This window comes from Pseudophryne corroboree (assembly GCF_028390025.1).
Source record: "Pseudophryne corroboree isolate aPseCor3 chromosome 3 unlocalized genomic scaffold, aPseCor3.hap2 SUPER_3_unloc_4, whole genome shotgun sequence".
In the NCBI taxonomy this organism is placed as follows: domain Eukaryota; kingdom Metazoa; phylum Chordata; class Amphibia; order Anura; family Myobatrachidae; genus Pseudophryne; species Pseudophryne corroboree.
In genome coordinates, this window is record NW_026967530.1 from 1951025 (window position 1) to 1968689 (window position 17665).

The 17665-nt window shown below is 52.0% G+C and overlaps 1 protein-coding gene across 2 annotated transcripts in view; it reads left to right on the top strand.

Moving 5' to 3' along the window:
* LOC134984173 (oocyte zinc finger protein XlCOF6-like) overlaps nucleotides 1-17665 on the top strand; it is a 170676-nt gene that overhangs the window by 111080 nt on the left and 41931 nt on the right. For both annotated transcript variants that reach the window (XM_063949797.1, XM_063949798.1), the window contains exons 2-4: nucleotides 2209-2287; nucleotides 2407-2504; nucleotides 2615-3194. In XM_063949797.1, the coding sequence (XP_063805867.1) occupies nucleotides 2254-2287; nucleotides 2407-2504; nucleotides 2615-3194 (712 nt within the window). In that variant the 5' untranslated portion in view covers nucleotides 2209-2253. The remainder of the gene's footprint in view (nucleotides 1-2208; nucleotides 2288-2406; nucleotides 2505-2614; nucleotides 3195-17665) is intronic.

The following is a 17665-nucleotide window of genomic DNA, read 5'->3' on the forward strand; positions in this document are numbered from 1 at the left end:
AGCGGAAAATCGCTGCAATGCGATGACATTTTCCGAGCGAACAACTCGGAATGAGGGCCATTATTCAGTAACACCAGGGGACGTGTCTGGGTGATGACTGGAGAGGTGACTGCCGGGGATGCGACATTATACAGTAACACCATGGGACGTGTCTGGGTGATGACTGGAGAGGTGACTGCCTGGAATGAGACATTATACAGTAACACCAGGGGATGTGTCTGGGTGATGACTGGAGAGGTGACTGCCTGGAATGAGACATTATACAGTAACACTAGGGGATGTTCTGGGTGATGACTGCTGGGAATGGGACATGGGGGGTCATTCCGAGTTGTTCGCTCCCGCCTACTGGGAGTGAATCTTAGCTTCTTAAAATTGCGAACGAAAGATTCGCAATATTGCGATAAGACATCTCTGTGCAGTTTCTGAGTAGCTCGAGACTTACTCTGCCAGTGCGATCAGTTCAGTGCTTGTCGTTCCTGGTTTGACGTCACAAACACACCCAGCGTTCGCCCAGACACTCCCCCGTTTCTCCAGCCACTCCCGCGTTTTTCCCAGAAACGGTAGCGTTTTTTCACACACGCCCATAAAACGGCCTGTTTCCGCCCAGAAACACCCACTTCCTGTCTATCTCACTCCGATTGCCTGAGCGATGAAAAGGCAGTGAGTAAAACTCCAAACTTCTTAGCAAATTTACTTGTCGCAGTGCGGACATTGCGCATGCGCACTTAGTGAGAAATCGCTGCAATGCGAAGAAATTTTCAGAGCGAACAACTCGGAATGAGCGCCATTATACAGTAACACTAGGGGACGTGTCTGGGTGATGACTGGAGAGGTGATTGCTTCGAATGGGGCATTATACAGTAACACCAGGAGATGTGTCTGGGTGATGACTGGAGAGGTGACTGCTGGGAATGGGATATTATACAGTAACACCAGGGGATGTGTCTGGGTGATGACTGGAGAGGTGACTGCTGGGAATGGGACATTATACAGTAACACCTGGGGACGTGTCTGGGTTATGACTGGAGAGGTGAATGCTGAGAATGGGGCATTATACAGTAACACCAGTGGATGTGTCTGGGTGATGACTGGAGAGGTGACTGCTGGGAATGGGACATTATACCGTAACACTGAGGGATGTGTCTGGGTGATGACTGGAGAGGTGAATGCTGAGAATGGGGCATTATACAGTAACACCAGGGGACGTGTCTGGGTGATGACTGGAGAGGTGACTGCTGGGAATGGGGCATTATACAGTAACACCGGGGGGCGTGTCTGGGTGATGACTGGAGAGGTGATTGCTGGGAATGGGACATTATACAGTAACACCAGAGATGTGTCTGGGTGATGACTGGAGAGGTGACTGCTGGGAATGGGACATTATACAGTAACACCAGGGGACGTGTATGGGTGATGACTGGAGAGGTGACTGCTGGGAATGGGGCATTATACAGTAACACCGGGGGGCGTGTCTGGGTGATGACTGGAGAGGTGATTGCTGGGAATGGGACATTATACAGTAACATCGGGGGCGTGTCTGGGTGATGATTGGAGAGGTGACTGCTGGGAATGGGACATTATACAGTAACACCGGGGGATGTGTCTGGGTGATGACTGGAGAGGTGACTGCTGGGAATGGGGCATTATACAGTAACACTGGGGGATGTGTCTGGGTGATGGCTAGAGAGGTGACTGCTGGGAATGGGACATTATACAGTAACACCAGGGGATGTGTCTGGGTGATGACTGGAGAGGTGACTGCTGGGAATGGGACATTATACAGTAACACCGGGGGACGTGTCTGGGTGATGACTGGAGAGGTGACTGCTGGGAATGGGGCATTATACAGTAACACCAGGGGATGTGTCTGGGTGATGACTGGAGACGTGACTGCTGGGAATGGGGCATTATACAGTAACACTGGGGGATGTGTCTGGGTGATGACTGGAGAGGTGACTGCTGGGAATGGGACATTATACAGTAACATCAGGGGACGTGTCTGGGTGATGACTGGAGAGGTGACTGCTGGGAATGGGATATTATACAGTAACACCAGGGGATGTGTCTGGGTGATGACTGGAGAGGTGACTGCTGGGAATGGGGCATTATACAGTAACACCAGGGGATGTGTCTGGGTGATGACTGTATCACTGTGTGTGTCAGGTTCCTATAAGGTGTCAGGATGTCACTGTCTATGTCTCCATGCAGGAGGAGGAGTATATAGAGGAACACAGGGGTCTGTACAAGGACGTGATGATGGAGAATCACCGGCCCCTCACATCACTGGGTAAGAGGAGACTGTCATGTATTGTACAGGGGAGAGCAGGTATGGGGGCCCCCTATATACACACATCATCTGATAATCACATATATACACTGTACTTAGTCACTGTGTGTCTCCTACAGATGGACCCAGTAACAGAGATACCCCAGAGAGATGTCCCCGTCCTCTGTATTCCCAGGACTGTACAGAGGAGAATCACAGGATCCCACAGGAGGATCAGGTAGGTGTAAATTGTAGAGATGCTGTGTGTGTATCCAATTATTTTTGTTGCCTAAGCTTTTACTTGAATAAAAAATGAGTAATGTCTTATTTTATTGCTGTTTTATGTAGGGTGTTGACCACTTGAATACTATTAAGTCAGAAGATATAGAGGGAGAAGAAGAGACGTATGTGACTGATATAAAGGCAGAAGATATAGAGGGAGAAGAAGAGACGTATGTGACTGATATGGAGGGAGAAGAAGAGACGTATGTGACTGATATAAAGGCAGAAGATATAGAGGGAGAAGAAGAGACGTATGTGACTGATATAAAGGCAGAAGATATAGAGGGAGAAGAAGAGACGTATGTGACTGATATAAAGGCAGAAGATACAGAGGGAGAAGAAGAGACGTATATGACTGATATAAAGGCTGAAGATATGGAGGGAGAAGAAGAGACGTATGTGACTGATATAAAGGCAGAAGATACAGAGGGAAAAGAAGAGACGTATGTGACTGATATAAAGGCAGAAGATACAGAGGGAAAAGAAGAGACGTATGTGACTGATATAAAGGCAGAAGATATAGAGGGAGAAGAGGAGACGTATATAACTGTTATAAAGGCAGAAGATATAGACGGAGAAGAAGAGACGTATGTGAGGGGTGATCAGCAGTGTAAGGATGAAGAAATCCCTACAGATATCAGCACAGGTGAGTAATAATCACTTATTACAGAATACTGGGCGGAATTCATGTTTGTATGTAAAGCAAAACAAGCAAGTAACCATGTTGCCATGTAATTTTTTCTATGCAGGGTAAATACTGGCTGGTTTTTGCATGTAGCCCTTACAAATGTTAGTCATTTGTTCACCACATGCAATCTGTTACATGCATGTAAGAAACATATCCTAAATACACCCATACCTTACACAAGACACTGCTAAAACTCTTATCCACGCTCTCATTATCTTCTGCATTAGTCTCCTAACTGGTCTTATCAAAATGAGACTCTCACCACTACAATCCATTCTGAATGCAGTGGCGAGGCTAATCTTCCTCGCTAGACGTTCATCGTCTGCCGATCCGCTCTGTCAGTCCCTTCATTAGTTGCCGGTGTTCTACCGTATCCAATATAAAATACTTACACACAAGGCTAATAACAAAACTTCACCAATCTTATCTCAAAATATTTCCCAACCCGTCCTCTTTGCTTTTCACAAGATCTACGTCTCTCATCCACATGCATTAATTGCTCTCACTTAAAATCACAGGACTTTTTCTGTGCTGCACCCACTCTGTGGAATGCCCTCCCACGCACAATAAGACTCTCCTCTAGTCTCCAAACCTTCAAGCATTCTCTGAAATCTGACCTCTTCAGACAAGCCCATCACATTCCTGACCTGCCCACATAAGCTCCCTATCTAATTACAACCTCTGTATAGTACACATAACCTCACATATTTTGTCTTTCTTTACACCCTTGGCCAGCATTGCTGGGTGACCATATCATACAGCCCACCAAGAACCTTTGCAATCTGGGGGACCCTTATGCAATAAGTAACATCTATACTTGTGTATCATTGCCTAATTCCCTATAGATTGTAAGCTTACGAGCAGGGCTCTCTTACCTCTACACCCATTGATTAGACCTCCTTGCTCAGTCGCTACATCAATCTCTGATTCTATTCCCTCATCTGTCAGTGCAAACTATCTGCCCCCAATTAGACTCCAAATAAAAGTGGTACCACCTACCTTAAAATTGGGACCAGCAACAAGGTTGGTGGTTCCTGAACTCCACTGCATTTTTAGTGTTGACAGATCCCATTAGTATTTTGACCCCAGCCACCCCAAGATAGAATGGTGTTTAAAGTTTAGAAATTTGGACACCTGGTACATTCGGTTCCTTGGATCCTAGTAGCTAGGTACCTCCTTTGCGGAGTCTTTATGCCACTACCAGGGGAAGCTAGAGCTCCCCAACGGCAGTATGTCAGATACAATCTCTAGGCCATTGGGTACCAGTTTGCCCCTTGACAGCTTTGAATCCCATCTTGATCCAATTTGATAGTGATGAAGTCTGTGGCCTTTTACCTCTGCATAAGCCATGCTTGGCCCATCCTGTAGACCAGATGAAAGTAGAATATCTAACCTTTAAACCCTACATAAACAAAGTTGGGGAGTACTACCTGGATTTGAATCCTGAGTGGCCTACTAATGATGGTAGACCCCAATATTCGAGAAATTTAGGGGCCTGATAGTATTAAGTTTTAGTCTTAGTGAGACCGTATAAAATTGAACACAAAATCCATGACCTATGATATCTTAGACAAGTAGAAGAAACCTTTTGAAGCAAAGAAATCACCCTTAGCCAGATTAAAATCCAGGGTGTGCACAGAATGATGCTGGACCCCAAAAATGCAGATTTTTTTTGTCCTGAAAACCCCTCTATGGCAGACATTTAGAAGCTTTTTTTTTCTAGTCTTAGTGGTCACCCAGGAAATTGAACCCAAAGTTACTATCCAGGGATTAGCTGGTAATTTATTACAGCTGGTAGACCCCGTCTTTCCAAAGAGCCCTTTTCTGAGGCCCTACACTTACAGGAGGGGGGGTGGAAACAAGTCTTTTGAACCTAGGTAGACAGGCACCTGTGGGACTCGTCTACAGAGGTGCACTCCCCCACATACCACCTCCACCACCGTAATTAGTAGTCACCCATGGCTTATTTGAATGTAGATGTAAACATTTAAAATACATAAAGAATCAGTGACTGACACATAATAAAGATAGGATCAGTGACTGGTAAATAATACAGACACCATCACAGTGACTGCCTGTGGCCAGAGACCCTGGCAGCCAAGGCACGTAAAGGGTTAACCCTTAAGTGCATGGCGATGTTTTAATGACAATAGGTGCTTGGCACCACTGTTAAATGTACTTACGGCGCCAGGCGCGGACTGTTTAATGGTGTGTTCTAACATGTCATATGTAGTGCTCTGTGCACAGTTGTAGGATTGCATGTTTCAAATGTATATATTTAAGATGTGGTCAAATATATCTTAAAGGGAAAAATGCAGTGTGTGTATGTGTATATATATATATATATATATATATATGTGTGTGTATATATAAACTGAATAGGGGTCCCCTATCTTCTGTGACTAGGAAATGGGATGCTAATTGCCCTCTCCTAGCAGATCGGGTGAATGACAAAACCTTTTTGATGTTGGACAGGTCACGGCAGGTAATGGCAGAGAGTGTGAGTTCCTTAGACAAAGGCGTTAATCACTGGTGGTTTCCTTATTACATATGTAAAGTCAAGTGTCAGATTGGGTTTGGAACCTGTATTTATTTATGTAGCTGGTTTGAGTGATATACAAATCCTGAATGGTAGATGCAGGAAGGATGAGGAACATTTGTTTGGGCAATCAAATATAAACCGTATTTTGAAGCTATGTGATAAATGTATCATAGGCGAATTGTAAACTCCCTGGTGGTAAGGACTGGACTTTAAAGGAGACCAAACTTTGTGTGTGACAGGAAGGAGGAAATTGCTTCATGTACTTATATCCTTTTTAAAATGTAATTTATTTATATTTTGTAAGATGTCCTGATTGGATGGAAAATACTCTGGGAGGAGGGGGGGGGGGGGGGTACTACTACCCCCTGAGATGCATTCTGGTTTTACTGTATAAAAAGAGGAGGCCTGTGAGCTTCAGAGTTGTATTATACCAACTACTTTCTGCTGTTACCTCTTGCTGTATTGCTGTTTCCCCTAGCAACAGGGAAGAGTTCTCTTTAGAACTGTTTGGGCGAATAAACATCATCTGCCTCAAGAAGACCGCTTCATCTTGTGACCTGCAGGGCTAGGCGAAACCTAGATCCGTTTTCCAGCTGTCCAGGATACAGCCAGCGTCTCCAATGTCCGCCTCCAGGCAGCTACCGGCAGAGGCCTAGTCAAGTGACTATTGGGGACTCGTCAACACCTCACAGGTGTGGTAAGACAGCGTGTTGACGCATACAGAGCAGAACCATTGTTCCAGATGCCACGGAGGAGTATGGGGGTGGCAGCGTAGTACCTGCCCACTGCGTATTGGGTGGAGCCAGTAACAGGTAGTTACTGATGGTAAGCGGGAATCCCCTAATTGGCCAGGTCCCGTGTGACCTAAACTCCATACAGTGACTGAGGGCGGAACGCAAAAGGCGGTGAGGGTTTACGTACGGGACCGTCCGGTCACACTGCCATATAGTGGAGAATGGATCAGTGACATCCATATAATACAGAGAGGATCAGTTACCAACATGTAATACAGATACCAGCACAGTGACCACTATATAATATGGGGGTGTGGAGGGACATGCTATGCGTAATGACAAGCACAGTATGGGGGTGAGCAGGGACACGCTATGGGGAATGAGCAAGCACAGTATGGGGGAGCAGGGACACACTATGGGGAATGAGCAAGCACAGTATGGGGGTGAGCACAGACACGCTATGGGGAATGAGCAAGCACAGTATGGGGGGAGCAGGGACACGCTATGGGGAATGAGCAAGCACAGTATGGGGTGAGCAGGGACACGCTATGGGGAATGAGCAAGCACAGTATGGGGGTGAGCAGGGACATGCTATAGGGAATGAGCAAGCACAGTATGGGGGGGAGCAGGGACATGCTATGGGGAATGATCAAGAACAGTATGGGGGGGTGAGCAGGGACACGCTATAGGGAATGAGCAAGCACAGTATGGGAGTGAGCAGGGACATGCTATGGGGAATGAGCAAGCACAGTATGGGAGTGAGCAGGGACACGCTGTAGGGAATGAACAATCACAGTATGGGTGGAGCAGGGACACGCTATGGGGAATGAGCAAGAACAGTATGGGGTGGTGAGCAGGGACATGCTATGGGGAATGAGCAAGCACAGTATGGGGGAGCAGGGACATGCTATGGGGAATGAGCAAGCACAGTATGGGGGGGAGCAGGGACATGCTATGGGGAATGATCAAGAACAGTATGGGGGGGTGAGCAGGGACACGCTATAGGGAATGAGCAAGCACAGTATGGGAGTGAGCAGGGACATGCTATGGGGAATGAGCAAGCACAGTATGGGAGTGAGCAGGGACACGCTGTAGGGAATGAACAATCACAGTATGGGTGGAGCAGGGACACGCTATGGGGAATGAGCAAGCACAGTATGGGGTGAGCAGGGACACTATGGGGAATGAGCAAGCACAGTATGGGGGAGCAGGGACACGCTATGGGGAATGAGCAAGCACAGTATGGGGGTGAGCAGGGACATGCTATAGGGAATGAGCAAGCACAGTATGGGGGGGAGCAGGGACATGCTATGGGGAATGATCAAGAACAGTATGGGGGGGTGAGCAGGGACACGCTATAGGGAATGAGCAAGCACAGCATGGGGGAGCAGGGACACGCTATGGGGAATGAGCAAGCACAGTATGGGGTGAGCAGGGACACGCTATGGGGAATGAGCAAGCACAGTATGGGGGGAGCAGGGACACGCTATGGGGAATGTACAAGCACAGTATGGGGGTGAGCACAGACACGCTATGGGGAATGAGCAAGCACAGTATGGGGGGAGCAGGGACACGCTATGGGGAATGAGCAAGCACAGTATGGTGGTGAGCAGGGACACGCTATGGGGAATGAGCAAGCACAGTATGGGGGGAGCAGGGACATGCTATGGGGAATGAGCAAGCACAGTATGGTGGTGAGCAGGGACACGCTATGGGGAATGAGCAAGCACAGTATGGGGTGAGCAGGGACACGCTATGGAGAATGAGCAAGCACAGTATGGGGGTGAGCAGGGACGCTATGGGGAATGAGCAAGCACAGTATGGGGTGAGCAGGGACACGCTATGGGGAATGAGCAAGCACAGTATGGGGGTGAGCACAGACACGCTATGGGGAATGAGCAAGCACAGTATGGGGTGAGCAGGGACACGCTATGGGGAATGAACAAGCACAGTATGGGTGGAGCAGGGACACGCTATGGGGAATGAGCAAGCACAGAATGGGGGTGAGCATAGACACGCTATGGGGAATGAGCAAGCACAGTATGGGGGGAGCAGGGACACGCTATGGGGAATGAGCAAGCACAGTATGGTGGTGAGCAGGGACACGCTATGGGGAATGAGCAAGCTCAGTATGGGGGAGCAGGGACACGCTATGGGGAATGAGCAAGCACAGTATGGGGTGGTGAGCAGGGACATGCTATGGGGAATGAGCAAGCACAGTATGGGGGAGCAGGGACATGCTATGGGGAATGAGCAAGCACAGTATGGGGGGGAGCAGGGACATGCTATGGGGAATGATCAAGAACAGTATGGGGGGGTGAGCAGGGACACGCTATAGGGAATGAGCAAGCACAGTATGGGAGTGAGCAGGGACATGCTATGGGGAATGAGCAAGCACAGTATGGGAGTGAGCAGGGACACGCTGTAGGGAATGAACAATCACAGTATGGGTGGAGCAGGGACACGCTATGGGGAATGAGCAAGCACAGTATGGGGGGAGCAGGGACACACTATGGGGAATGAGCAAGCACAGTATGGGGTGCAGGGACACGCTATGGGGAATGAGCAAGCACAGTATAGGGGTGAGCAGGGACATGCTATAGGGAATGAGCAAGCACAGTATGGGGGTGAGCAGGGACACGCTATGGGGAATGAGCAAGCACAGTATGGGGTGAGCAGGGCCACACTATGGGGAATGAGCAAGCACAGTATGGGGGGAGCAGGGACACGCTATTGGGAATGAGCAAGCACAGTATGGGGTGAGCAGGGACACGCTATGGAGAATGAGCAAGCGCAGTATGGGGGTGAGCAGGGACACGCTATGGGGAATGAGCAAGCACAGTATGGGGTGAGCAGGGACACGCTATGGGGAATGAGCAAGCACAGTATGGGGGGAGCAGGGACATGCTATGGGGAATGAGCAAGCACAGTATGGTGGTGAGCAGGGACACGCTATGGGGAATGAGCAAGCACAGTATGGTGGTGAGCAGGGACACGCTATGGGGAATGAGCAAGCACAGTATGGGGTGAGCAGGGACACGCTATAGGGAATGAGCAAGCACAGTATGGGGTGAGCAGGGACACGCTATGGGGAATGAGCAAGCACAGTATGGGGGTGAGCAGGGACACGCTATGGAGAATGAGCAAGCACAGTATGGGGGGAGCAGGGACATGCTATGGGGAATGAGCAAGCACAGTATGGGGGGGAGCAGGGACACGCTATGGGGAATGAGCAAGCACAGTATGGGGGGGAGCAGGGACACGCTATGGGGAATGAGCAAGCACAGTATGGGGGGAGCAGGGACATGCTATGGGGAATGAGCAAGCACAGTATGGGGGGGAGCAGGGACACGCTATGGGGAATGAGAAAGCACAGTATGGTGGTAGCAGGGACACACTATGGGGAATGTACAAGCACAGTATGGGGGGGGAGCAGGGACACACTATGGGGAATGAACAAGCACAGTATGGGGGGGTGAGCAGGGACACGCTATAGGGAATGAGCAAGCACAGTATGGTGGTGAGCAGGGACACGCTATGGGGAATGAGCAAACACAGTATGGGGTGAGCAGGGACACGCTATAGGGAATGAGCAAGCACAGTATGGGGTGAGCAGGGACACGCTATGGGGAATGAGCAAGCACAGTATGGTGGTGAGCAGGGACACGCTATGGGGAATGAGCAAGCACAGTATGGGGTGAGCAGGGACACGCTATGGGGAATGAGCAAGCACAGTATGGGGGTGAGCAGGGACACGCTATGGGGAATGAATAAGCACAGTATGGTGGGTGAGCAGGGACACGCTATGGGGAATAAATAAGCACAGTATGGGGGGAGCAGGGACACACTATGGGGAATGAACAAGCACAGTATGGGGGTGCAGGGACACGCTATGGGGAATGAGCAAGCACAGTATGGGGGAGCAGGGACACACTATGGGGAATGAACAAGCACAGTATGGGGGGGAGCAGGGACACGCTATGGGGAATGAGCAAGCACAGTATGGGGGTGAGCACAGACACGCTATGGGGAATGAGCAAGCCCAGTATGGGGGGAGCAGGGACACGCTATGGGGAATGAGCAAGCACAGTATGGTGGTGAGCAGGGACAAGCTATGGGGAATGAGCAAGCACAGTATGGGGGGAGCAGGGACACGCTATGGGGAATGAGCAAGCACAGTATGGGGTGGTGAGCAGGGACATGCTATGGGGAATGAGCAAGCACAGTATGGGGGAGCAGGGACATGCTATGGGGAATGAGCAAGCAGTATGGGGGGGGAGCAGGGACATGCTATGGGGAATGATCAAGCACAGTATGGGGGGGTGAGCAGGGACACGCTATAGGGAATGAGCAAGCACAGTATGGGAGTGAGCAGGGACATGCTATGGGGAATGAGCAAGCACAGTATGGGAGTGAGCAGGGACACGCTATGGGGAATGAGCAAGCACAGTATGGGAGTGAGCAGGGACACGCTGTAGGGAATGAACAATCACAGTATGGGTGGAGCAGGGACACGCTATGGGGAATGAGCAAGCACAGTATGGGGGGAGCAGGGACACACTATGGGGAATGAGCAAGCACAGTATGGGGTGAGCAGGGCCACGCTATGGGGAATGAGCAAGCACAGTATGGGGGGAGCAGGGACACGCTATGGGGAATGAGCAAGCACAGTATGGGGTGAGCAGGGACACGCTATGGAGAATGAGCAAGCACAGTATGGGGGTGAGCAGGGACATGCTATAGGGAATGAGCAAGCACAGTATGGGGGTGAGCAGGGACACGCTATGGGGAATGAGCAAGCACAGTATGGGGGGAGCAGGGACACACTATGGGGAATGAGCAAGCACAGTATGGGGTGAGCAGGGCCACGCTATGGGGAATGAGCAAGCACAGTATGGGGGGAGCAGGGACACGCTATGGGGAATGAGCAAGCACAGTATGGGGGGAGCAGGGACACGCTATGGGGAATGAGCAAGCACAGTATGGGGGTGAGCAGGGACACGCTATAGGGAATGAGCAAGCACAGTATGGGGGTGAGCAGGGACACGCTATGGGGAATGAGCAAGCACAGTATGGGGTGAGCAGGGCCACGCTATGGGGAATGAGCAAGCACAGTATGGGGGGAGCAGGGACACGCTATGGGGAATGAGCAAGCACAGTATGGGGGGGGAGCAGGGACACACTATGGGGAATGAACAAGCACAGTATGGGGGGGTGAGCAGGGACACGCTATAGGGAATGAGCAAGCACAGTATGGTGGTGAGCAGGGACACGCTATGGGGAATGAGCAAACACAGTATGGGGTGAGCAGGGACACGCTATAGGGAATGAGCAAGCACAGTATGGGGTGAGCAGGGACACGCTATGGGGAATGAGCAAGCACAGTATGGTGGTGAGCAGGGACACGCTATGGGGAATGAGCAAGCACAGTATGGGGTGAGCAGGGACACGCTATGGGGAATGAGCAAGCACAGTATGGGGGTGAGCAGGGACACGCTATGGGGAATGAATAAGCACAGTATGGTGGGTGAGCAGGGACATGCTATGGGGAATAAATAAGCACAGTATGGGGGGAGCAGGGACACACTATGGGGAATGAACAAGCACAGTATGGGGGTGCAGGGACACGCTATGGGGAATGAGCAAGCACAGTATGGGGGAGCAGGGACACACTATGGGGAATGAACAAGCACAGTATGGGGGGGAGCAGGGACACGCTATGGGGAATGAGCAAGCACAGTATGGGGGTGAGCACAGACACGCTATGGGGAATGAGCAAGCCCAGTATGGGGGGAGCAGGGACACGCTATGGGGAATGAGCAAGCACAGTATGGTGGTGAGCAGGGACAAGCTATGGGGAATGAGCAAGCACAGTATGGGGGGAGCAGGGACACGCTATGGGGAATGAGCAAGCACAGTATGGGGTGGTGAGCAGGGACATGCTATGGGGAATGAGCAAGCACAGTATGGGGGAGCAGGGACATGCTATGGGGAATGAGCAAGCAGTATGGGGGGGGAGCAGGGACATGCTATGGGGAATGATCAAGCACAGTATGGGGGGGTGAGCAGGGACACGCTATAGGGAATGAGCAAGCACAGTATGGGAGTGAGCAGGGACATGCTATGGGGAATGAGCAAGCACAGTATGGGAGTGAGCAGGGACACGCTATGGGGAATGAGCAAGCACAGTATGGGAGTGAGCAGGGACACGCTGTAGGGAATGAACAATCACAGTATGGGTGGAGCAGGGACACGCTATGGGGAATGAGCAAGCACAGTATGGGGGGAGCAGGGACACACTATGGGGAATGAGCAAGCACAGTATGGGGTGAGCAGGGCCACGCTATGGGGAATGAGCAAGCACAGTATGGGGGGAGCAGGGACACGCTATGGGGAATGAGCAAGCACAGTATGGGGTGAGCAGGGACACGCTATGGAGAATGAGCAAGCACAGTATGGGGGTGAGCAGGGACATGCTATAGGGAATGAGCAAGCACAGTATGGGGGTGAGCAGGGACACGCTATGGGGAATGAGCAAGCACAGTATGGGGGGAGCAGGGACACACTATGGGGAATGAGCAAGCACAGTATGGGGTGAGCAGGGCCACGCTATGGGGAATGAGCAAGCACAGTATGGGGGGAGCAGGGACACGCTATGGGGAATGAGCAAGCACAGTATGGGGGGAGCAGGGACACGCTATGGGGAATGAGCAAGCACAGTATGGGGGTGAGCAGGGACATGCTATAGGGAATGAGCAAGCACAGTATGGGGGTGAGCAGGGACACGCTATGGGGAATGAGCAAGCACAGTATGGGGTGAGCAGGGCCACGCTATGGGGAATGAGCAAGCACAGTATGGGGGGAGCAGGGACACGCTATGGGGAATGAGCAAGCACAGTATGGGGTGAGCAGGGACACGCTATGGAGAATGAGCAAGCACAGTATGGGGGTGAGCAGGGACACGCTATGGGGAATGAGCAAGCACAGTATGGGGTGAGCAGGGACACGCTATGGGGAATGAGCAAGCACAGTATGGGGGGAGCAGGGACACGCTATGGGGAATGAGCAAGCACAGTATGGTGGTGAGCAGGGACACGCTATGGGGAATGAGCAAGCACAGTATGGTGGTGAGCAGGGACACGCTATGGGGAATGAGCAAGCACAGTATGGGGTGAGCAGGGACACGCTATGGGGAATGAGCAAGCACAGTATGGGGGGAGCAGGGACACGCTATGGGGAATGAGCAAGCACAGTATGGTGGTGAGCAGGGACACGCTATGGGGAATGAGCAAGCACAGTATGGTGGTGAGCAGGGACACGCTATGGGGAATGAGCAAGCACAGTATGGGGTGAGCAGGGACACGCTATGGGGAATGAGCAAGCACAGTATGGGGGGGAGCAGGGACACGCTATGGAGAATGTACAAGTACAGTATGGGGTGAGCAGGGACACGCTATGGGGAATGAGCAAGCACAGTATGGGGTGAGCAGGGACACGCTATGGGGAATGAGCAAGCACAGTATGGGGGTGAGCAGGGCCACGCTATGGGGAATGAGCAAGCACAGTATGGGGGAAGCAGGGACACGCTATGGGGAATGAGCAAGCACAGTATGGGGTGAGCAGGGACACGCTATGGAGAATGAGCAAGCACAGTATGGGGGTGAGCAGGGACACGCTATGGGGAATGAGCAAGCACAGTATGGGGTGAGCAGGGACACGCTATGGGGAATGAGCAAGCACAGTATGGGGGGAGCAGGGACACGCTATGGGGAATGAGCAAGCACAGTATGGTGGTGAGCAGGTACACGCTATGGGGAATGAGCAAGCACAGTATGGTGGTGAGCAGGGACACGCTATGGGGAATGAGCAAGCACAGTATGGGGTGAGCAGGGACACGCTATGGGGAATGAGCAAGCACAGTATGGGGGGAGCAGGGACACGCTATGGGGAATGAGCAAGCACAGTATGGTGGTGAGCAGGGACACGCTATGGGGAATGAGCAAGCACAGTATGGTGGTGAGCAGGGACACGCTATGGGGAATGAGCAAGCACAGTATGGGGTGAGCAGGGACACGCTATGGGGAATGAGCAAGCACAGTATGGTGGTGAGCAGGGACACGCTATGGGGAATGAGCAAGCACAGTATGGGGTGAGCAGGGACACGCTATGGGGAATGAGCAAGCACAGTATGGGGTGAGCAGGGACATGCTATGGGGAATGAGCAAGCACAGTATGGGGGTGAGCAGGGACACGCTATGGGGAATGAATAAGCACAGTATGGTGGGTGAGCAGGGACACGCTATGGGGAATAAATAAGCACAGTATGGGGGGAGCAGGGACACACTATGGGGAATGAACAAGCACAGTATGGGGGAGCAGGGACACGCTATGGGGAATGAGCAAGCACAGTATGGGGGAGCAGGGACACACTATGGGGAATGAACAAGCACAGTATGGGGTGAGCAGGGACACGCTATGGGGAATGAGCAAGCACAGTATGGGGGAGCAGGGACACACTATGGGGAATGAACAAGCACAGTATGGGGGGAGCAGGGACATGCTATGGGGAATGAGCAAGCACAGTATGGGGGAGCAGGGACATGCTATGGGGAATGAGCAAGCACAGTATGGGGTGAGCAGGGACACGCTATAGGGAATGAGAAAGCACAGTATGGGGGGAGTAGGGACATGCTATGGGGAATGAGCAAGCACAGTATGGGGGGAGCAGGGACACGCTATGGGGAATGTACAAGCACAGTATGGTGGTGAGCAGGGACACGCTATGGGGAATGAGCAAGCACAGTATGGGGGGAGCAGGGACACGCTATGGGGAATGAGCAAGCACAGTATGGGTGGAGCAGGGACAAGCTATGGGGAATGAGCAAGCACAGTATTGGGGGGGGGGGCAGGGACACGCTATAGGGAATGAGCAAGCACAGTATGGTGGTGAGCAGGGACACGCTATGGGGAATGAGCAAGCACAGTATGGGGGGAGCAGGGACGCTATGGGGAATGAGCAAGCACAGTATGGGGGTGAGCAGGGACATGCTATAGGGAATGAACAAGCACAGTATGGGGGGGGAGCAGGGACACACTATGGGGAATGAGCAAGCACAGTATGGGGGTGAGCAGGGACACAGTATGGGGGTGAGCAGGGACACACTATGGGGAATGATCAAACAGAGTTTTGGGGAGCAGGGACACGCTATGGGGAATGATCAAACAGAGTATGTGGGGAGCAGGGACACGCTATGGGGAATGAGCAAGCACAGTATGGGGGGGGGGTGAGGAGGGACATGCTATGGGGAATGATCAAGCACAGTATGGGGGGAGCAGGGACACGCTATGGGGAATGAGCAAGCACAGTATGGGGGGGAGCAGGGACACGCTATGGGGAATGAGAAAGCACAGTATGGTGGTAGCAGGGACACACTATGGGGAATGTACAAGCACAGTATGGGGGGGGAGCAGGGACACACTATGGGGAATGAACAAGCACAGTATGGGGGGGTGAGCAGGGACACGCTATAGGGAATGAGCAAGCACAGTATGGTGGTGAGCAGGGACACGCTATGGGGAATGAGCAAACACAGTATGGGGTGAGCAGGGACACGCTATAGGGAATGAGCAAGCACAGTATGGGGTGAGCAGGGACACGCTATGGGGAATGAGCAAGCACAGTATGGTGGTGAGCAGGGACACGCTATGGGGAATGAGCAAGCACAGTATGGGGTGAGCAGGGACACGCTATGGGGAATGAGCAAGCACAGTATGGGGTGAGCAGGGACACGCTATGGGGAATGAGCAAGCACAGTATGGGGGTGAGCAGGGACACGCTATGGGGAATGAATAAGCACAGTATGGTGGGTGAGCAGGGACACGCTATGGGGAATAAATAAGCACAGTATGGGGGGAGCAGGGACACACTATGGGGAATGAACAAGCACAGTATGGGGGTGCAGGGACACGCTATGGGGAATGAGCAAGCACAGTATGGGGGAGCAGGGACACTATGGGGAATGAACAAGCACAGTATGGGGGGGAGCAGGGACACGCTATGGGGAATGAGCAAGCACAGTATGGGGGTGAGCACAGACACGCTATGGGGAATGAGCAAGCCCAGTATGGGGGGAGCAGGGACACGCTATGGGGAATGAGCAAGCACAGTATGGTGGTGAGCAGGGACACGCTATGGGGAATGAGCAAGCACAGTATGGGGGGAGCAGGGACACGCTATGGGGAATGAGCAAGCACAGTATGGGGTGGTGAGCAGGGACATGCTATGGGGAATGAGCAAGCACAGTATGGGGGAGCAGGGACATGCTATGGGTAATGAGCAAGCAGTATGGGGGGGAGCAGGGACATGCTATGGGGAATGATCAAGCACAGTATGGGGGGGTGAGCAGGGACACGCTATAGGGAATGAGCAAGCACAGTATGGGAGTGAGCAGGGACATGCTATGGGGAATGAGCAAGCACAGTATGGGAGTGAGCAGGGACACGCTATGGGGAATGAGCAAGCACAGTATGGGAGTGAGCAGGGACACGCTGTAGGGAATGAACAATCACAGTATGGGTGGAGCAGGGACACGCTATGGGGAATGAGCAAGCACAGTATGGGGGGAGCAGGGACACACTATGGGGAATGAGCAAGCACAGTATGGGGTGAGCAGGGCCACGCTATGGGGAATGAGCAAGCACAGTATGGGGGGAGCAGGGACACGCTATGGGGAATGAGCAAGCACAGTATGGGGTGAGCAGGGACACGCTATGGAGAATGAGCAAGCACAGTATGGGGGTGAGCAGGGACATGCTATAGGGAATGAGCAAGCACAGTATGGGGGTGAGCAGGGACACGCTATGGGGAATGAGCAAGCACAGTATGGGGGGAGCAGGGACACGCTATGGGGAATGAGCAAGCACAGTATGGGGTGAGCAGGGCCACGCTATGGGGAATGAGCAAGCACAGTATGGGGGGAGCAGGGACACGCTATGGGGAATGAGCAAGCACAGTATGGGGGGAGCAGGGACACGCTATGGGGAATGAGCAAGCACAGTATGGGGGTGAGCAGGGACATGCTATAGGGAATGAGCAAGCACAGTATGGGGGTGAGCAGGGACACGCTATGGGGAATGAGCAAGCACAGTATGGG